The following is a 22,611-nucleotide window of genomic DNA, read 5'->3' as shown; positions in this document are numbered from 1 at the left end:
ATATATATATATATATATATATATATATATATATATCAGGAAAAAAAGACATAAAATTCTCTTTATTCACAATTTGATTGTCTATGTAGAAAATTCTATGAAATTTAATCCTAAGAAATTTTTTTTTAAAAGCTACTAGAAATGTGTTTTGGAAGGTTGCAGGATAAAGGTCAGAATACAAAAATAAGTTGTATTTCTATTTAGTACCAATAAGCAATTACAAATTTTAAAGTATCACTTATGATATTTTTCAAAAGTATAAACTACTTAAGGATAAATTTACAAAACCTATGCAAGACTTACACTGAAAACTACAAAACACTGCTGAGAAACTAAAGATCCAAATAAACAGTGAGGTAGAAAATGTTCATGGATTGGAAGAGTTAATATTATTATGATGCCAATTCTTCCAAATTGATCTAAAGATTCAATGTAATGTCAATCAATCCCACCTGGCTTTTTTGTAGAAACTGACACACTGATTCTAAATTTATATACAAATATGAAGGGCCTAGAATTAACAAAATAATTTTGAAATAAAAGAAAACAAAGTTGAAGAACGTGTGCTACCCTGATTTCAAGACTTAATATAAAGACATTGTGTTATTGGTGTAAGTATAGACATATAAACCAATGAAACACAACAGAGAATCTAGAATACACTCATTCATACATGGTCAGTTGATTTAAAACCAAGATGCCAAGGTAGTTAAATGTAACAAAATAAGCTGGAACAATTGAATATCAATATGGAAAAAAATTAACCTCAGCCCTGACACCCCACAGCATACATAAAAACTAATCAAAATGGATCATAGGCCTAAATATAAGAGCTAAAACCATAACGTATCTGGAAGAAAACATAGGTGTTAGATAAACCTTGGGTTAGGGCAAAGATTTCTTAAACACAAAAAAATTATGAATCATGAGAAAAAAATAATAAATTGAACTTTATCAAAATAAAAAAAACTTCTGTTCTTTGAAAGATGCTGCTAAGAAAATAAAAAGGCAAGTCGCAGATTAGGAGACAATATTTGTAAAACACGTAACTTATATCTAGAATATATAATGAACTCTTGCAACTCAATAAGAATACAACCAAGCCAATTAAAAAATTGGGGAACAATGTGAACAGATACTTCACCAAAAACATATAGATGGCAAATAAACACATGAAAAAAATGTTAAACATTATTAGTCATTGGGTAAATGCAAATCAGAGTAACAAGTGAGATACCACTGCTATGATACACTCACCAGAACGGCTGAAGTTGGAAAGACTGACACTACCAAATGTTTCCAAGCATGTGGAGTAACTACAATTCCCACACACTGCCGATGGGAAGGCGAAAGGCGGAGCCACTGTGGGAAGCCAGTTGACTGTTGCTGATACAGATGAATATGCACTTACCATAAAATCCAGAAATCTCATTCCTAGGTGTATATCCTCCCAAAATACAAATATATGTCCAAGGACCTGTATTTGTAGGCAAAAGTTCATAGCAGCTTGATTCATAATAGCTCAAAGTTGGAAACAACCCAAATGTTCCTAAACTGACTGGCAAATGGAAAAGCAAATTATGGTCTATCCTTACAATAGAATATGACTCAGAAGTGAAAAAAAAAAAAGTACTGATATACTCAACACCTGAAACTCAAAAGCATTATGCTAAATCAAAGAAGCCAGAAACAAAAAAGCATGTGCAGTATGATCCATTTACATAGAAAAGGTCAAACAACAGGGACAGAAAACAGTTCAGTAGTTGCCATGAGCAGAAGAAGAGAATTAGCTGCAAAGGGGGAGGGAACATTCTGAGATGATGGAAATATTCTATATCATGATTGTGGTGTAATTATACAACTCTACACATCTGTCAAAACTCAACCAAGTATATACTTAAAATTGGTGAATTTTACTGTATATACATTATACCAGTAGCAAAACTGATTGTTTAAAAATCTGCACGATCTCTTTTCTGGTCAGACAGCTAATAACTGAGAAGACACTGTTTACCTTCCCAGTCCTCCATGTAAGGGGCCTCCTCAGCTTCTTTCTCTGGAGTGGATCTGTCAATGAACTTTCCTTCTTTCATGACCCTGGTGATTTCTCGGAGCTGATGCAGCAACTGTTTTTCTTGGTCAGAAGTCACAGTCTGTGCTCTGCTTAGAAATACCAGACAATCCAGCCAATTAGTGGTAAATACTCCCAGGCAATGAACATCAACATCACTCTGATCTGTCTGGATCCTGGAACAGGAAGTCCAACAGAGGCAGATAATTACTCTAGGAACTGAGCCTGGAACAGCACAGTTGGTAACTAGACATGTTAGATCAACGTTCTGATTTTATAAATGGGAAAACTAAGGCCCAGAAGAATAGGTCAAGTGATCGTCTAAGGTCCCAGAACGAGTTAATGTCAACACTCAGGGCAGGCCCCAGGTATCTCAGCTTTCCCTTAGTTCAGTGTTCTTTCAGCATACCTCACTGCTCTGATTCTGTCATCTCCAAGCAACTTACTGTTCCTTAACATTACTCCGTTTACTACAAGCTGCTTTTCTTTGAAGCAAGGTCATCAAAAGAAAATATGCTGGGCCATTAGCTTCAACTAGCCAAAAATATGCTACTAGGCCAACCATAGAATCACCAGGATGCATATACTTGTGCAGAAATAAAGATACATCCTAAAATTTCAGGATGGATAATTCTGATAAATTAACCAACTAGACCAGAGAAATTGTAGAAACTGAGGCCCACAGAGGGGAAATTATACATTTATTCCTACTGCTAGTTAATGTGAGCACTTCAGCTAAAACTAAAGTCTCTCCTAACTTCTGCAGGCATTCTGTGCAATTCTTAACCCCAGGGCTCAAGTTCTGCAGGTTAGAAAACCTGGGTTTGAGTCCCAACTTCAGCTAGGTGGCTCTGCACAAATGTCTGCAAAAATAAGATGAGACTCGGGGGTAATGGTATGATTATTTTCTTGGGAGGGGAGCACTGCATCACACTCATAGACAGACGAGGCCCTACTCAGAAAACTGAGAACTGTCTGCTTGGGGACCAGCTGTATCCAGTGGCAGCATTTAACAGGGACTACTCATTCTCCCCTTCAAAACCCAAAGCATCTGAAGTCAATGTAACACTCACAAGGAAAAACGATGCATTCTGAATCAGTTTCCCATGGAGGTGCCAACTATTTTTTTAATTAGCCAGTCCTTAGCCCAGCGGTTCTCAACCTTCCTAATGCCATGACCCCTTAATACAGTTCCTCATGTTGTGGTGACTCCCAACCATAAAATTATTTTCATTGCTACTCCATAGCTGTAATTTTGCTACTGTTATGAATCATAATGTAAATATCTTTTTGTTTTCCGATGGTCTTAGGCGACCCCTGTGAAAGGGTTCTTCGACCCCCAAAGGGGTCGCGACCCACAGGTGGAGAACCGCTGCACCTGTGTTCCTTTTTATGCTTAGCCTACCAAACTTTAGCCTTAATGACCAACGGGAAAAGAAAAAAGGGTTTCTCCCTCCCACATGATGGTAACTGAGGAAAGCAAAGGTGCACCATTTCCACAATCCTCAGGGGAAAGAAAAAACACCACCAGCTCCATAACCTCCACACTAAGTGGCCTCAAAGCCACGAACTGAAGAAGCCTGTCTGTTCCTCCATCAGGTAAAATCTTACACTTACTGGGCCTCTTATAGCTCTACTCTTCCCATAGTACCAGAGTCCTGACTTGCCATAACTGCTCATCTGCTCTATGAACCCCTAGTTCTTACAACAGCCTACTTTGTGGGGGGCTCCTGAGGCAGTTATGTCACCCCTAGCTAAAAGGGCCTACGTGCTTAGCACAAAGCTCTTGCCCTCGGACTGCCCACGTTATGTCTCCTGACTACTCAGTGTATTCTGATTTTTACTGAATGAAACAGTCTGGATTCTGTTTCTTAACTCATGGAAAATCAGAACCCCGATTAAAACAAGGGGTGGCTAGGAGAAGCAGAAACCGACAAGAGCAACTTTCTCAGAGGATTCCAAACTAAAGCATCCTCTTTTATGTCTGAACAAGTGTACTCATATTGTCCATATCATGCATCAGGCAAATCACGGCCCACACTAGGATATCTTCTGAATTTATCACAATGAACATTTTCATAGATTCCTTATGGTCTCAACTTGGTTTCATGCTCCTGGAGCGCAGTGATAAACATATCACGACTATACAGGCAGAGTGCCATGAACACTGGTTTGATTCGTCCCCATTTCCTCACCATCGATTTTCTTCCGCCTCCCTGAAATCAGGCTTCTACACCATCATTTTACCAAAACTCGTGAAAACTCATAAATGACTACTTTACTCGCAAGTCCAAAAGTCTTTTCCTCACATTCTTCTCAACTCCTCTGTGCTGTGGACCATCCTCTCCTTGAAACGTCCTTCTCCCCGGCTATTGAGACATTTGCGTTCTTCCCTCTTCTTTAACCATTCCTCTCATCTCTGATCATGGCTCGCTTTCCTCCTCCCACCTCCGGAAACATGGTTTTCCTGAAGGCTCAATCCTAGGACTCTTACAATCGTGTCCTCAGGAAGCTGACCCAGTATCACAAATTAAACCATCACCTCTACGCAAATGATGCCAAAACTCTACCTCTACTCTTGACTTTTCACACAAAGCCAGTCCCATTATTCCAGTTATCTCCTGCGCACTTCCACTTGGATGCCTTGCCACTACACTGAGGTTAACCTTAAATTCACCCTTCAAAACTAGGTCCTGGTTGGGCCCAGGATCATGAGCAGCTGCATGAGCAGTCAGGCTAGGACAGGTTGGGTATGGCAGGCTCCAAGATGCTAGAAAAACAGAAGGTCAAGTTGGGCGATAACTTCACCCAATTTTTGAATGCTATAAATCCAGACAAATCATCAAGTTCTGAATCCAAGAGTGAAGCACAGAGAGAATGAAACAGTGTCTAAGCACACCCTTCATGCTGCGAACAGGATTCAGACTAGCAGAAGACTGAAGGCTACGGCTGCCCAGTACAGTGTGCCTCAAGGATTGGGTATCTCATCCTTCCCCAAGGCCCTTACCTCTTAAGCCCAGCCAAATGACCTCCAGATCTGAGGCCTTTATTCTGACCTCAATATCCAAAGTTCCTACTGCTGTTAAACACTATACATGGATGTTCTGTGGGCACTTCAACCATATTCAAAGCTGAACTCATGATCCTTATCCCAAGCCTTATCTTCTTTCTCCTCTTTTGTGTTTTTATCTTGGTCGATGCCATAATTTTCCTTCCAGTTTGGGCTGTAAATCTCCAACTCATCTTTATCTCCTTTTTCCTCTTCATTGTCCTATCTAGTTAGTTTTCTCCTTTAGGGAACCAACCCCTCTTCCCCTCACAGTACAAAGGTTAGGGTGAAGCCATCCATCCCCTCACTTCTCTTTCAAGGGTGGCCATGTGGCCCATGGCCAATCATCACACTTCATCACGTTGGCTGAGTGATCGATTCAGTGATATACACGTATATACAAGACCCAAGTTGGGCCAAGTGTGCTTTCTCCTAAAACTGGATACTGAATCTAGTGAAGCCTGATCTGAAAACTTTTCATATTAACTCTTCCTGGTAGCAGTCCCTGAAGAGACTGTCCATTTGTTCCTGTCCCTAAATCTCAAGCTGCTCTAGTTCCCACTCTTCCTGAAACCTGAATCTTTAGCTATTCCTCTGATATTGTGAGCTATCCCACATTCTTCCAATAAACTCTGCCGTCCCTTCCAAATATATGCTATCCAGACTGGCTGCTTGCAACCAAGGAATCCTGATAACAGTCTGCGGTTTTTTTCCTCCACGAAGTCCCCTTAATTTAGCCCTTCTTTTCCCCCCTCACAGGCATATTTGTTACCTTCTGCTAGAACTTTTTAAATAACCTAACATGCAGCCACTCTACATATCAATGTAAGAGTTATTTTTTGAAAGCACAGCAAATCATGACACTTCTCAATAGCCTTTAGTGGCACCCCACTATAAGGACTACGAATTCCAACCTTCTCAGCCTGCCATTCAGGGCTTTCCAGTCTGGCCCAGTTTACTTTTCTGTTTTTTGGTTTGTTTTTCTCCCATTCCCTCCCTCTACTCATTTACTCCACCCCTGGCCTACTCCACTCTAGTTACTTGGGACTACTTGCTGTTCCAAAAACATGACTTGACTTTCTCACCTTGTTGCTGCTTGTGCTGTCCTTTCCCTCTGAAACGTTCTCCAAATTCTGCCTGAGGAAATACTTCCCCCTTGGAAGGCTTATTCAGATTCCCCCTTTTCCATAAGACCTTCTGTGGTAGGCAGACTAATAGCCCCCACCCCCCAAAGATGCCCACATCCTAATCCCTGGAACCTATAATTAATTATGTTACCTTATGTGTCAGGAGATTTAAGGCTGCAGATGGAATTAAGGATGTTAATCAGATGGACTTAAAATAGATTATCCTGGATTATCTGGGAGGGCACCATGTAATTACAAAAGTTCTTAAAAGAGGAAGAGGTCAGAGTAATATGGTGTGAGACGGTCCTAACTCACTATTGCTGGCTTTGAACATGGAGGAAAGGGTCCATGAGCCAAGGACCCTTTTAAAATCTGAAAAAGGCAAGGAAACAGATTCTCCACCAGAGCCTCCAGAAGGAAATGCAATCCTGCCAACACCTTGATTTTAGCCCAGTGTAGGGCTTCTAACATACAGAACTGTAAGATAATAAATGAGGGATGTTTTTGTAGTTCATTACAGCAGCCAAAGAAAACTAATACACATTCCTGGAGTACACTTTCTCTGAGATGCAGCTCCTTATAGAGAAATAATACCTTCATTGACAGCCATGTAGGGCTGGACAGACCAAATCAAAATAGGCACCAAAGGGACCGGCCAAGTGGCTCAGTTGGTTAAGAGCACAAGCTCTGAGCATCAGGGTCGCTGGTTCAATTCCCACATGGGCCAGTGAGCTGCGCCCAAGCTGAGCTGATGCTGAGCTGCCAACAGGTGGCAGGATGGCTCAGCTGGTAAGAGCACGTGCAAGTGTACAGGTATTTTAGAGGAACAATGAATAGTCAGTGTGGCTGGACCACAGACAGACGGAGTGATGGAGAAAGAGAAAGCAATAGCGGGACCCAGGGCTACGTAAGCCATGGTTAAGATTCTGCGCTTTGTCAAGAGCAACAAGGACCTGTTGAAGGGTTAAAACAAAAAAATATAATCCATGTGTTTGAAAAGCAAAAGTGAGTTGAAGGGAGGCAAAATTAGAGAAAAAGAAACCATGAGACAGTTCTGACCTAAGTCAAAAGTAAAAGCATTCATTTACTCATTCACTCCTTTTTTCTTCTGTTTCAACTAATACTTTTTTTCAGAGCCTCTATGGGCCTATGCTAGACTCTGGGAATAATCCCTCCCTAGGAGAGCTTAGAGTCTTTTTCAGGGAGACAGACTTATTAATTAGGAAGAAATGACAAGACACGGCGATTGATGAGATATGGGAAGTGAAAGAAAAGGTAAATCTAATGACTTCTCATTTCTGCCTAGGGCAACACATGGTGAAGCCACCTGCTGAGGAGGAACAATAAAGGCAGGGTAAGTTTTGCTGGGAGTAGATTATGAATTCCATTTTGGACATTCATTCATTCAAGAGACATTTTTCATTTGTTGGGGATAAGGGTAGGGATCTATGAGATATATCCAGTAAGACCCTGAATATAGAGGTCAGGATATGAAGAGAAGAATCTCAATAATAGCCATGACTTACTCTTCCACCATGATAATATGTGCAAATGCTTGTATCAAAGTCAATGTCCTTTTTCAACAGTATTTAGTATCTACTATGTGAACACAGTGAACAAAACTGCCTAAGCCTGTCCTCAGAGTTCATATCCCAACCTGCAGCTGGACTTGTGCCATCTCATTGTTTCTGGGGCCACAGGTCCTGACTCGCAACATGTATTCCTCATAAGATGCCGCAGTGTGGACTCTTTGCAGCTTGCTGCATGGCGACAGTCGTGTAAAACATTTTCCACAGTCTCTCAGGAATTGGGGAGCAGTCCCTTTTCTCCTGAAGAGAGCATAGCTTGTGGTTCTCTTTCCCATACCTCTCATTTCCCAGGCATAACGATGTGACTTCCTCTCTGACGCTCCTAGATCCAACTCCTTTTATCCTTATGGATGGGCCCTATGGGACTTCAACCCTGAAAGCTGCCAGGGCTATGTAGCCTCATGTTTTTATATTGTTTTCTTTTTACACTTATATCTTTTACCCTCGGCTTTTGTGGCATTTGTTCTTCTACAAGTCTGTGCTTTTATGATTATTAGAAGAGCCCAAAATACCCAAGTATTTTTTCTGTCAGTTCAAAATTTTATCACGTCTCCATGCTTCTGGGGGTAAAAGAGAGGATTTAAGACAAAGAAAATGTGTTCATTTATAGCCTTCTAAGTCCTTTTATATAATACGTACTCCATAACTGCAAGATGTTGCTTAAAATTTCAGAAACACTCAGTTTCTGAAATTTCATCTTAATGTTTTTGTAATAATCAAAATATCAAAAGGTTTTTAATGTTATCCAATAAAACTTCACAGCTTTCACCTGTGGGCAGTATATGTCTGTACACATGTTGAAATGATGAAGCCTCTTGAAAGGTTAATAATGCCATGTTATATCTGATATTAAGCACAATAGCCAGCCCAAGGACACAAAGATTAAGGACAGGATCTACGAAGCAGAATCGAGGTGTCCTTATTTATGGCCTCATGATCAGTAAAATTTCCTTCCTAGAGCAGCATGTCTAGTTGTAATTCTTGTTCACCTCCTACAAGCCTGGCATGGCCTGAGGGGAGAAGTAAGAGTGCAGCCTTTGGAGACTGACAGCCCTGATGGCATGTTGAGAGTGCAGCCTTCCGACGTCCATGTTTTCTTGGTTGTTGCCTACTTCCATCAACCTCCTGAAGCTCCCTTGGGAGAACCAGGCCAGCCCTGTACCAAGAGGCATGAGTCTTCCCTGCAGGGCATCCTAGGAGGCGAGGCTGGCTCCTGACACCAACTTCCCGTGTCTACTTCGCTCCGGCACAGTCAGCACAACACACAGATGCCTGACCTGGTCATACTCGCTCTGTTCTCGCGTTTTGTCTCACATAGAGAGCATAATGTGTAATAATCTGGTTTTACTTAAAATTATGTCTTTTTTAGAGAGCCAGGAAATTTAAAAAATATATATTTTTAAAAGCTAGTTATTTCACTCTGAAGGACTTGCTCACAAATTTACTCACAATACTGTTTATAACACTGAACATACAAGGTCGGATAATTAAGTTCGAGAACTCATCCTAGAAAAAGTGCTACATCCCTCATTGCTGAATATCACTATGGTCACCTTCGAAGTACTCCCCTTGGGAAGCTATGCACCGATGCCAGTGCCTAGTCCACCCTTTAAAGCAATTTTGGAACTTTTTTTTTTGGAATGGCCATCAGAGCTGTTGTCGTATTACCCTTGATGTCCTGAATGTCATCAAAATGTCTTCCTTTCAATATTTCCTTTATCTTCGGGTAAAGAAAGAAGTCATTGGGGGCCAGATGAGGTGAGTAGGGAGGGTGTTCAAATAGTTATTTATTTCCTGGATAAAAACTCCCTCACAGACAGTGCCATGTGAGCTGGTGCATTGTCGTGATGCAAGAGCCATGAATTGTTGGTGAAAAGTTCAGGTCGTCTAACTTTTTCACGCAGCCTTTTCAGCACTTCCAAATGGTAAACTTGGTTAAGTATTTGTCCAGTTGGTATAAATTCATAATGAATAATCCCTCTGATATCAAAAAAGGTTAGCATCATCGTTGCAACAAGTTTGCAAACTTAATTGTCAGACCTTGTATGCACTTGAAAACTGAGTTTGCTCGATAGCATGAAAATGGAAATGTTACGTGAGAAACAATATGCAAATGACAAGTTGACAGCTATATAAAATGAAAGTAAGTGGCCCAGAAATCAAAGAAAAACAAATTTTTGAACTGCTTCTCTAAATGGGAAATAGTCTGAGTCCTGAAAACCTACCTTTCACCATTAGGTCCCACTCTGTTGATTAATTTTTCCATGGCTTCCTCTGTTTCCTTCAGTTTTTCTTGCAGTTGAATAAGCTCAAAATTGGCTGAAAAACAAGCATCAATCTAAGAACCATCATACACAACTCCCTAAGCTCTTTTCTGAAACATGGCTGGCTGTGACACTCTACAGTAATCCAGGCTAGTCCTGAGATTCAGAGAAGACTAAGAGTCTCTCCAGCTAATCCAATCAGGATATAAAGGGTACTGCAGTCTGCACACCAAGATCTAAAGGATACATGTTTAATGAGTGATGAACAAATCACTCTCTTATATACAGAAATACAGCAGGACAAGCTAAGAAAATACCTAGGAAGAAAAGCATACACAGTCACCCAAGAAGAAATGAAGAAGATAAAGATACCCAAATATAATTAATAGTCAATGTTATATCCATTTCAGATGTACAACATAGTTATTCAACATTAATATACCTAACGAAGTGATTACCACGTTTTGTTTAGTAACATTCTGCCATCATACAAGATGATGATATTGTTGACTATACTCCTTATGCTGTACACTACATCCGTGTACTTATTTTATAACTGGAAATCTGTACCTCTTAGTTACCTTCATCTTTTTTGCCCTTCCCCCCACCCCCTTCCCCTCTGACAACCATCAGTTGTTGCCTGTGTCTGTGAAACTGTTTGTTTTGTTTGTTTACTTTTTAGATTCCACATATAAGTAAAATCATACAATATTTGTCTTTCTCTGACTTATTTCACTTAGTATAATACCCTCTAGGTCCACTGATGTTGTCACAAGTGGCAAGATTTCATTCTTTTTTATTCCTTTGTATATATGTACCACATCTTCTTCATCCATTCATCTATTGATGGACACTTAAGTTGCTTGGCTATTCTAATCCAAATGCTGCTTGGGGTTAAAGTACCAAACCTGTAAGGTACTTTAGAAAAGGAGTTAAGACCCTGAAATGAGCAATGTTTCACCTACACCTAAGGCTGAAAACGTATCTGGAAGGTAATAGTTTAAATGTTATACTTCTTCAATAGAGGATGTTTTGAACTAGGGATGACACCTCCCTGCCCAAGGTTTTCTGCCTGAGTCATGTGGAGTGAAGTGATGTAACTCTGTCTCCCAGAAGTAGTTTCATTAACAAGGGTCAATACAGAGCACATCTAGCTACTAAAACTAACATTAAGACCCTAAAAGTAGAACAGAAAAAATAAATCACTAAATCAGTAATCAAATGAACTTTAAAGCAGTAGGAAAATATGGTTCATTATGTAGATAATCCAGTTTTTCTGTTTCATACTCAGGTACCATTCTACCCAGATATATTTAAAGGGTCCTTGTAAATGTAATATTTCAAAGACCTTTTACTACTTCTGGAATAAATTCTTATTCATGCAGCTAACATCTGCAACGTGTCTAGGGGGCAGTGCCACATAAATGCTTAAGTTATTTTTATTTTCTGCATGATTCAGAATTGAAGGAGAAGACGCGGATGTAGCTGCTACTACATTATAAAACAGCTGCTCTTAGGAATTCATTTTATTTACTGCTTTCTGTTTTAAATGCATTATGTGACAGGATACAGAATTTGTTCCTCTTTAAAGAGTCCACAAATCTTTTAAAAGTTATTTTACTGATGCATTTACCATCACTGTTAGACACTATCTCCATTAAGAGCACAGCAGCTTTCTTCAAGAATTCCCTGAATAAGATTTCCAAAAAGGATGCAGAATGTGACTGGAATATCTATTTCCACAGAGAATCCGGAGTAAATCCAAAAAGCAATTATGGCCACGGGCAGATGCTTCCGCGGTCCTGCCTCACTTCATTTTGCTGATTTTTTTTAAGACTCTGATGAGGCTTCATTATCCACAGGATAAAGCAGTTTCGCCTCCAAGGCCTTCAATAACATGGCTTAACCTACCTCCTCTTCAGGCCTTCTTTCCCACAGCTGCCCTATGTCAGGCTGTGTATCATTCAATCCATCCCATCTATCTGACCGGTCCTCCTCAACTGACACCCAGCTAGAAGTGATTAACCATAGGCTTTTGTCAAATCCTTTCTTTCTAGATAGTAAACTTTTCACAAGTTATTTTTCCTGACATCCATCCTAGACTATAAATTCTTAAGAGAGAAGAGCCATGCCATACACATTTCATTTCCCCAGAGAGCACAGAATATTCTAGTTGGATAGTAAATATTTGATGATCATGTTTCAAGAGCCAGAAGTGTTAAACTCTCTCCCTAGATCTAATAACTGACTTTGGCAATGACTTCATCTCTCTGCCTCACTTTTCCTCTCTGTGAAATAAAGATATTAGCTACCAATATTCTGAAGTCTGAAAATGAGAAGGAACACATTCCAAATGTGAAATGTTAATTTGCTAACATATAAAAAAGTAAACTGGCAGTTTTGTACCTTTTGTGACTATCTTTTCCTTAAAAGTCCAACATCAATATAGAAACTTCTCAGAACTCTCAGAGCTAAGGTTAAAAGTGACATCCAATTAATTTGGGGTAAGTTTTGAGAAATGCACTTAAGGCATAGCCACAGATTGTCCCTCTGGCTGTATTATAGCTGTCTGACACAATAAAACGTGTGACCAAACTTGAAAGGGGCACTCACTAATTTTCCTGTGGGTGTTTCCAGGTGTAGCGGTAGAGCATTTCCGATCCTCTGCAGTTTTTCCCTTTGAAAGCTGAGAATTGAAGGAGGTACAGCACGTCAACAGCAGCTCAGAACCGCAAAGTCAAGGAACCCCTCATATTAAATGAAAAAAAAAAAAGAAAGAAAGAAAAAAAGAAAAGGTTGGGAGACAAAAATTAAACCAGAAAACCAATCAAATAGCAACATTAGAGAAACATCTCAAAACAAAACACAAAACATAAGCAAACAAAAAAAAGCCAATGGAAGGTTTCCAGGTAAAAAATTATGAAGGTACAAGGGAAAAAAATCCCTCTATATGTCATCTGCCTTGCCCATGCTCATCAAAGACTCAAGTTGGGCTGCCTGCAGAATTCCTGGGCAAGAAGAACTCGCCTCACTCTAGTTAGAAGGGCAAAGTGAAGCCCCTGCCTCCACTCACAGACCTAGGCCCATGGCCTGGCAAAGCCTGCCTGGAGGTGGAACTTAATTAGGAGTCTGATTATAAAAGACCCAAACCACATCTCCCTGGAGCTAGGAAATCTTAGGCTTAGTTTCAGGACGTGGCAATTGTTTCAGGAGAACTACTGGACATGATGTTAAAAACAGCACCTCATACTCCTGCGGGGAAAAGGACAAAGTGATGTTGATACCAGTCATTGTCTGGCCTCACTGTGGCTACCTGGAAATCACTGTGCCGATCCTAATAATAAAGCTCTTCTTGGAACAGCTTCATGCCTTTTCAGTAAAAAAATACGCCCAGTCAAAAAATAAAAAAACAGAAAGAATGGGGGGAGGCCCTTTGAACTTGATTGCTAACTAGATTAAGAACTAGGAGATCCAGGTTCAAGTCCTGGTTCTGCAGTTTAAGTTGTGAATTCTGAGGCAAATCATTTAAGCTCCAAGTGAAGACTTTCTCATCTGTAAAACTGAGATAACATCTATCTTATGTACCTTACGAAGAGGAGGCAAGGTTTAAAGAGATGATCGATTTTAAAAAGGGTTATGAACTGTAAAGGGTTTGAATACTGAAAATGATTTGTATTACAATGATATCAGATTGTCATTGATGTAACATGACCAAGATGATTCCACTTACCTTAAACAGAATGTACAGTATATACAAAAAAATCCCAAAACCATAGATTGGAATAATCTGCCCCATCAGGCCTCTTCCACTACCTCCTCCTCCTCCTCCAGTGCCTCCGCCTGATCCTTTGGCCTTTGCAAAGGCCTCTGCAAGGTGAGACCTCTGGAAACGAGCCCCAGGGGTCTGGCCATCTGAGGGTGCCTGGTGCTGATGCATCATGGGTGGAAATCGACCCAACTTTCCTAAGAAAATAAATTAATCAGTCTTTATTTCTTCTACTCTTTTAAATATGACTATTGAAAATCCCTCATGCATTGACATACAAATAAAAGAAGTCAAGTCAAAAAAGTTTAATGAAAAACAGGACCTTGATTATAAGAATACAGAGGTATCACACAGATAATATGATACGGCAATTTCTAGCTGTTCGCCAAACCCATTTTTTCTCTTCCTTTTGGGTCCACAGCTAGACAACGTTTTCCAGCTTCCCATCCAGTGAAATGTGACTATGTGACTGAGTTCCAGCCAAAGGAATCTGGGAAAATACACTGGTTCAAGGCCTGGCCTATAAAACTTCCCACATATTGAACTTCATGTTCATTTCCCTTCTGCAGGCTGGATGCTGACACCTCGGAAGACCCTAAAAGTCAAGTGTTAAAAATGGCAGCGCCTCCATCAACCTGGGGTCCTGAATAATTGTGTGGCACAGAGCCCTTCACTGCTGCTACCCCACCAACTCAGAACCATCTGGACGTGTTTATGTGAGGAGAAATAAACTTCTATTGTGTTAAGGCCATTATATACTTTGGAGTCTGTTACAGCAGTTAGCCACCCCTAACTAATACAGACAAGGAAATGCAATCTGGTCTCAGTGGAGAGTGGAGCTGGAAACTGGAAAGCCATCAGAATCCAGGACAGCTACTCTCACATTCTATCTCATCTTTCTCCCTCTCTATGGGGCCATAAGGCTTTTTTTCTTTGTGTCTCTGTGTATATCGTCTTTATTCTCCTTTCTCTGCAGACCATTTCTTTAGCTTCTTTGCGAAATGGGGGAAGATGGTCATCCCCAAACTCCTCCTTTGCATGTCCTTCAAGGGGTCAGCAGAGATTGGTCATAATTCCAAATTCCTTGGAGGAAGATTTTAAATCCTCAGCTCGCGTAGGTATGCATCCGTTTCTACTCAGCTGTAGTTGAGCAGACAGGATTCGCATAGTACAAACAGGGTCACAGGGGCCCATCCTGTGAGTGAAAGGCAGGACTTAGAGAAAGGACAGTGCATTGGTGCTCTTGCATTTTTTCCCTCCATCAGAAGCAGCCAAACATTAACACAACTGCCAAGCCTACTGAGAGCCAGAGGTGAGAAACAAAGGGAAGACATCTCTTCAAAAGGCCATGCAAACGGGCCTGTGCAGAAAAACCACAGGGGGATAAAATTGTAGGGCAGAAAACACTAGAGAGCAGAAAGGCTTCACAAGTCAGGCTCTAAAAATACAAAATATACAGTGAAAAACTGTTGGATTTGACTTCAACAAAATTACAGATTTCTGTTCAATAAAGAATACCATGAACACAGTTAAGATAGATGACAGGCAAGGAAAGGCTTTTGCAACATCTAAAAATGACAAGGGATTAAATACCTAGAATGGACAAGAAATTCCTACAATTGATATGAACATCACAGGAAACCCAATAGAAACATGGTCAAAAGATATGAGTAAGAACTCAAAGAAAGAAAGGCTTGAAAGATTTTTTTAAAAAGTATGTAAAGTGATGATCAAAGTAAAACCAATGAGTAAAATATAAAACAATCCAATAGCACTTATACCTATCAGAAGGGAAAAAATGAGAATGGTGGATAACAGCAAGATTGCTTCCCATAACTGGAAAGAGGCGGGGAGGAGAGAAGTCACAGGCACTGTGGGTGAGTCTAAACCAACACAGCCATTCTGCCAAGTCATGTGTCTGTACTTAGTGACGCTAAGTATGCCTATGCCCTGTGATCCAGTGATCCCACTCAGGTGGATAAATTCCAAAGAAGTTCTCAAATAAGGCTGTCTATACCCAAATCTGAATTATAGACTTTATAGACCCGTGTGAGAATGTGTGCTGTGATGATGTGGTAGGAGGGAGCTTGAAGAAACTTCGCTTTCCATAACTGGATGAACAAAAAATCAATATGGAGTAGATACAAACATGGAATTCTATGTAGCTTTTAGAAATCACACTTTAGATATACCTACAGCAACATGAGTATATCTTTAAAAGCACAGCATTGAGTAAAAAAATAAGCAAATACCATCATGCAGGCTGAAGACACGCATAATTATACTACATATCTTTTCAAGCAAATGGGTAGAGGTATAAGGTCATAAAACAAATATTATTAGAATGGGTGCATATGAATGTGGAAGGGAATGGGCACGTGGATCTAAGACAAAGGGTTAAAAAGAAAAGAACGAAACAAGAAAGGAGCCCTGTACTGATGATGTTAATAAGATGCTATGAACTAAAGACTATCTTTAAGTCAAGTCTGCTCCTGAGGTAAGAAAGAAGGCAGTGGACAGGCGGCGAGGTGAGACAGCTAGCCTCTGGACCTGAGAGCTGCCTTCTGCCTTGAATCCTCTCTCAGGCAAGCTCCACTCCTCTTGTTCCTGATCCTATTTTCTATGATACGGAAATTATGGGAAGAATGCTTCTTTTAAAGAGAAGGTCATCAACAGAAGTACTCATACAGCGTCAGACAGAAGCAAGTCAGATCACCACTCCTTATTCTGGGTACTGGTTACTATTCTGCTGTTAAATTGTCAAGGATCTTCATATATTAAGTGGTGAGTATTGGCTTTAAGGTTATAATGCACCTTAAAAAAAAATGCCTAGCCAGCATTCAAGGAGCTAACCTTTCTCTTGAGAGAAATCAGATATATTGGGTGGCTAGTTGTTTACTAAATTAGATTCAATATTTGTAGTAATATTTTGAACTTCATTTTACTGTACTGACAACACTATCTTCAAAATTTGGCATAAAACAAAAAATTAAAACCTGGTAATGGCACAAAAAGCATTATTTTGCATTTCTAAGACTAAAAAAGGATGATGATGATAAAGATTACACATCTCCCCCCAAAACTTTTACAGATCTGTCAGCCAGGAAGATTTATTGGATAGCTATTATGTTCAGCACTCTGTGCTATAGGTACGGAAGGAGGAAAGCCATAAATGAGATAGAAACAATAGTTCCCACATGGAATGGTGCTTTTAAAAAGTAGCATATCCAAAACAAACAACAAAAAGAGCAGGGTATTCCTAAAAGATCAGGTCCCAATCTATTTAATAAAATAAACTATTTTTTTAAAAAGGTAAGGTACCACAGACCTTATTACTAGACAAACTAAACAGGCATTAAAAGAACGCAAAAAGAAAAAAAGAAGAGTCAAATGAGGTAATGAGACTCAGAATAGCAGAGGCAAAGACACACCAGGATGAAAGAAAAGTGTGTGCAACGAGGAAGAGATGAGAACAAACAAAGAATAAATAAGGCTAACTACCAAATTAGTTTGGCTCCATTTAGGGAAGTAATAAGAGAGAAGGGAGGGAAGTGGAGGTGGCTATTTAAATGCTAACTTGTGGTGTATAAATTTGATACTGTGGGTCTAGGACCAGGGAAATGACTTAATGAGAAAGGTGTTTGAGGGGGTTGATCCAGTAGTTGAGCACAGGGCCTGCCAAACATGGAGAGAAATTAGGGTCTGGGAAATTAGCAAGAAAGCAGTACTTCAGTTCTGAGACACAATGGCCTGAGGTGCTGGCTACAGCTATAATATAAAGACGAAAGCACAGGTCCAAGGGCTCTTACACGTACACAATGATCGGCAGCATGTAATACTGAAAAGAATATAGAGCTGATGGGAGACGGGGTCAGAAAACTCCAAGGTCGGGAGTTTGAGATACTGGCAGAAGACAACGAGGAAGCCGGGAGAGCTCATGATGAGGGGCAGACTGAGTACACATTTTCACACCGTACATTCAGAAGAAATTGTTATTAGCCTATAGCTTGGCTTGAGAAGAGACTCTAAGCTACCTAAATGACAAAGCTAATTAAAATTAGGTGAGTGCATGGTTCCCATACCAAAAAGGCTGGAGGGATTAGTGTACTTATTTGCAAAAAGAGGAAGAAAACTGAGTTGGTCAAAGAGGACCAGAAACAAACCAGTATGATCAAAGTCAAAGGAAGATGGACTTGAAAGCAACTGAGACGTCTGGAAGAAAAGACTAACAGTAATCCCTGTTTTCAGACACAATGTATTCTTGAGAAAAGGGTGGCCATCACATGAAACCCTGACTGCCTACCTGTTGAGACAATGACAGAAACAAGTGTACTATAAAGCATTATAGAATCTTCAGGGTCAGAAGGAGCCTTCAAAGTCAGTCAGTCTTTCAACAAATGGTATGGAGACAAATATTGGGTTGTCGGAAAAGTCATAACGCATTTTTGCAACGAAAAACAAAAAAAATACGTCATGACTTTCCAGCAACCCAATAGATATCCACATGCAAAAGGATGAAGTATACACCATATCAAATTTAAAAATTAACTCAATGTGCAACCCAATCTCCCTCCACCTTATAAGAAAAAAAAAATTAACTCAAAATGTATCAAAGACTTAATTAAATGTAAGAGCTAAAACTATAAAACTCTTAGAGGAAAACACAGACATAAATTATGACTTTGGATTAGGCAATGGTTTCTTTCATATGATACCAAAAGCATAAGCAACCAAAGAAAAAAATACGTGAATCAGACTATGAATTTTAAGAGTTTTGTGCTGCAAACGACACCATAAAGAAAGTGAAGACAACCCAGTGAATAGGAGAAAATATTTGCAAATCATATATCTGATAAGTGTCTAATATCCAAAAAATATAAGGAACTCTTATCACTCAACAAAAATAACCCAATTAAAACTGGCCAAAAACTCTTAACAGAGATTTCTCCAAAGTATATAAATGACCAATAAACACATGAAAAAATGTTCAACACCACCAGCCATCAAGGAAATGCAAATTATACCCACAATGAGATACCATTTTATACCCACTAGGATGCTATAATCAAAAATATATAATAAGGGCCAGCGGAGTGGCATGCTGGTTAAGAGTTGGCTTGGGACGCCAGCTCTGAGCAGCAAGGCTGCCGGTTCGGATCCCACATTAGGGCCAGTGACGCTACGCCCTCTACAGCTAAGATGGTGAACAACAGCTCGACCTGGAGCTGGGCTGCCACGAGTCGCCGGCGATGGTGTAGACTGCAGTGAGGCTGCAGTGGGCTGCCATAAGCTACCGTGAGTGGCTGGCAGCCAGCGTGAGCTGCCGTGAGGCGCAGTGAGTGGCCATCTAGTGGCCGGTGACAGATCTGCCTCAGCCAGGAAGAGCGCAATGATGGTACCAACATGGGCCAGTGAAGCAACGTCCTCCACAACTAGGCTGGAGAACAAAAGGACAGCAAACTTGTCTGTTCCCCTCCAATTCCCCAGTGAAATCTTAAAATTATGTATATATAAAGTTTTGGTGGGGATGTGGAGATAATGGAACCCTCATACTCTGCCGGTGGGAATGTAAAATAGTGCAGACACTTTGAAAAATAGTTTGGGAGTTTCTCAAAACAGTAAACAAAGTTTCCATATGACCCAGCAATTCTACTCTTTATATACCCAGGAAGAATATCAAATAAGAGAACACATACAAAGCATCCAGCACACACAGTAGGTGTTTAACAAACTCTGATTTTCCCTCCCTACATAATTCCTAAACAATTGAATTCCATAATCTAGTCCGAAAGTACCTCTTCACTCCTTTCCCATTATATACTCTTGATTCAGCCTAAGTAGACTTCTCACTACGTCTCACCGGGCTCATCCCTGAGCCTGCCCTGTGACTTCTTGCCTCTAAGCCTTCGTTCTCCAGTGGTTTTGCTTTTCTCTCCAACTCCACATATCAAAATCCAGCCTATCCTTCAAGGCCAAGGCCAAATATTGCCCTCACCCCAAAGCATTTTCTGTCACCCCATGTACTTAGAACATACTCCTCGAACCTCTTTAATTGTACTTATCACACCTGTCTTCATTCAAGAGTTACATTTGTGTCATACAGCCTCTACTTGAATGGACTGGGAAACAGAAACAGTAACATACTGCTCCACACTTGGTTGAACTGACTGGGTGACTTACACTGCGCCTGTTGGCCTTTATTGGAATCTCAAGACTCAGCCCAGTCACTGTCAGGGCTAAAAATCGTTTTTACTTCACTATCCTAGTGCTTTCAATTTCCCAGTTTTAAGACTAGAAAACGGCAGTCCAGGTATAACTGACCAAGGTGTTCTACACATATCACACTTCCTCACCTCTAGATTTCTGAACTTGAAAAAGTGCCTAATTTACATGCATTCGCAGGCTCTCAAATTGTCCCTTCTCTTCTTTGGACACTTTCAGGGTAAATATCTGATGTTTCATTAGGAGAAAAGAAAAAGGGACCAAAATAACACATTTGTCCTTAGGCACTTACATACCAACACAGAAAGAGCTAATCTAAGATAAAGAAGTGTGAGTGTGTATGTGTGTGTATGTGTGTGTGTGTGTGTGTATTTTCATATCTCAGTGAGCTCAAGACTCAGTAGGCATGACTCACTAGAGGATAACATGGTAACAAAAGAGTCTGAGCTATTTCAGAGGAACAGAGCTACTGGGATGGGTCTGGTAAGGAACCCTATTTGTAAGTATTCAAAGGAAGACACTCACTGGAAAACATGGGCCAGCAGGGTCAGCAGGAGATGCCAGATATGACATTACTGTGGGAGCATCACTGGCCCAGCCAAATGGAGGTGGTGGGTTGGACCCCCCTGAAGCCAATTCTAGCACAGAAGTGGCATACTGTCATCTGGGAGGGCTTCAACTACCCTGGCACCTATTCCAAGTCTCAGTCAGCTAACACTAGAACACCTGACAAGTTCCTGGCCTAGTGTGCTGACATCTTCACATTCCACACAAGATAAAAGTAGGGGAACTGCTACTCTGGCCAAGAAGAAATTGGTTGGTGGAATGAAAGGAGAACTACAGGAGAAGGAGACCATGTCAACTTATTAAAAGTATGTGTGGCAATAAAGAAGGTGGTTGTGTGGCACAGGCTCTAGGACGACAGAATTAAGAAGCTCTAAAAACACAGTTCCAGGGCACAAGTTCATCTCTAAGAGGAAAACTCTTAAAATGCATTTCTGTTAGGGTATTTCAAAAATTCTCAAGCAGGTAGGAAAGGCAGAGGGGAAAAAGTAGAGGCACAGGGAAGTCTTCTCAAAGAACAGAGACAAGATGAACAGAAAGACACATAAGCAATCAACACGAATGAGTGGCAAGACTTGGAAGAACCATATAAGGAGGCCAAGGTCCAAAATAAATCAGGATTTATAAAAAGGGTAGCAAAAAAAGGCAATTTGCCTGATGATAAAATGTAATGCTGAGCAAGCAGAACTTCTCAACCTCTGTTTTGCTTCCACATTCTCTATCAAAGGGAATGCATTTTGGATTAAATGGAAAATAATTAACAATCCTAAGGAAAAAAAATAAAATAAAGTCCCAGAAGGGTGAAGAGGATAAATTCAAGTCTATTCACTAAATAACTTCTACTAAGAAGATTGGGAGCATTTGCAAATAAGGTCACTGAACTAAAGACAATTTTAAGAAATTATGTTGATAAAAAGAGAAATCTTGAAAGAATGGAGATAGAGAACTATTGCTCCAGTTTGCAAAAAGCAGAAGGCGAATGGTGGACTTTTCAACTATAGGAAAGTGAGCAGGTTGTAGCAATTAGGCTAGATTATAAAAAGGATTCCCCGCCGCTTTTTTGATGGAGTGAATGTGGGAAGGAACAGTATTTTTTTTCCTTAATATAAAAGAAATACATACCTATGGGAAATTGAGAAAATACAGAAAAGTATAAAGAATAACCACCACCCATAATTCATCCAGCTAAACCACTGTTAAAATGCTAACCTGTTTCTTTCTAAATATAGAGTGAATATATCTTTACTTTTCACAGACAGCATATAATTCTCCCATATCATTTAAAACTCATGAATATAATTTACTGAATTCATAATATTCCATCACATGTATGCACAATAATTTATGTAGCTATAATATAAAGAATACAATAAGGTGATGGCTTACAAACGCTAATAGAGGGAGTCATAGTCCCTAGGAGCCAGCATTCATTAATTCACTCAACTTAGTCATTCTTTCATTCATTAATATTTGTTGACCATTATGTGCAGGCTTAGTCTAAAACTGGGGATACAGCAGTAAACAACAAAAATCCCTGCCTTTGTGGAACCTCCTTTATAAGTGTGAAAAGAGGTAATAAACGAGATAATGATAAATACTAAGGGGGGGAAATAAAGCAAGCAAAGGGGATAGAATGTGTTGGGGGGAAGTTAAGCTTTTAGCTGGAATGGCCAGAGAAGGCTCAGGAGATGTCATTCAAGTGAACACCTAAAGAAGATGAAGGAAAGGCACATGAATATTCAAAAAGAGCATTTCAGGGCGAGAGAACAGCAAATGCAAAGGCCCTGTGGTGGGACTATCCCTGGAATGTTCACGGGACAGCCAGGGGAGGCCAGTATGGTCGAAGCAAAGTAAGGAGGCAGAGAAACTAGGAGGAAATGGGGAAGAGCATCAAGTGGGGCCGCTTAGGTCATGTACGGACTTGGTCTTTTCATCTGAGTGAGCCAGGAAGCCACTGGA

At 40.2% G+C, this 22,611-nt stretch overlaps 1 protein-coding gene across 5 annotated transcripts in view; it reads right to left on the bottom strand.

Annotated features, from left to right (window-relative positions):
* Positions 1-22,611, bottom strand: part of RIC3 (RIC3 acetylcholine receptor chaperone) — a 40,036-nt gene that overhangs the window by 11,233 nt on the left and 6,192 nt on the right. For 2 of the 5 annotated variants that reach the window (XM_019629278.1, XM_019629275.1), the window contains exons 2-5: positions 13,831-14,063; positions 12,714-12,786; positions 10,062-10,155; positions 2,015-2,163 (exon numbers count right to left, since the gene is read on the bottom strand). In XM_019629278.1, the coding sequence (XP_019484823.1) occupies positions 2,015-2,163; positions 10,062-10,155; positions 12,714-12,786; positions 13,831-14,063 (549 nt within the window). Of the gene's footprint in view, positions 1-1,411; positions 1,478-2,014; positions 2,164-10,061; positions 10,156-12,713; positions 12,787-13,830; positions 14,064-22,611 lie in introns of all 5 variants that reach the window. The other 3 variants (XM_019629273.1, XM_019629274.1, XM_019629277.1) reach the window with 3 other exon arrangements.

The sequence above is a fragment of the Hipposideros armiger genome, unplaced genomic scaffold (assembly GCF_001890085.2).
Source record: "Hipposideros armiger isolate ML-2016 unplaced genomic scaffold, ASM189008v1 scaffold_834, whole genome shotgun sequence".
NCBI classification, from domain to species: domain Eukaryota; kingdom Metazoa; phylum Chordata; class Mammalia; order Chiroptera; family Hipposideridae; genus Hipposideros; species Hipposideros armiger.
This window is presented reverse-complemented; position numbering and strand designations above follow the sequence as displayed.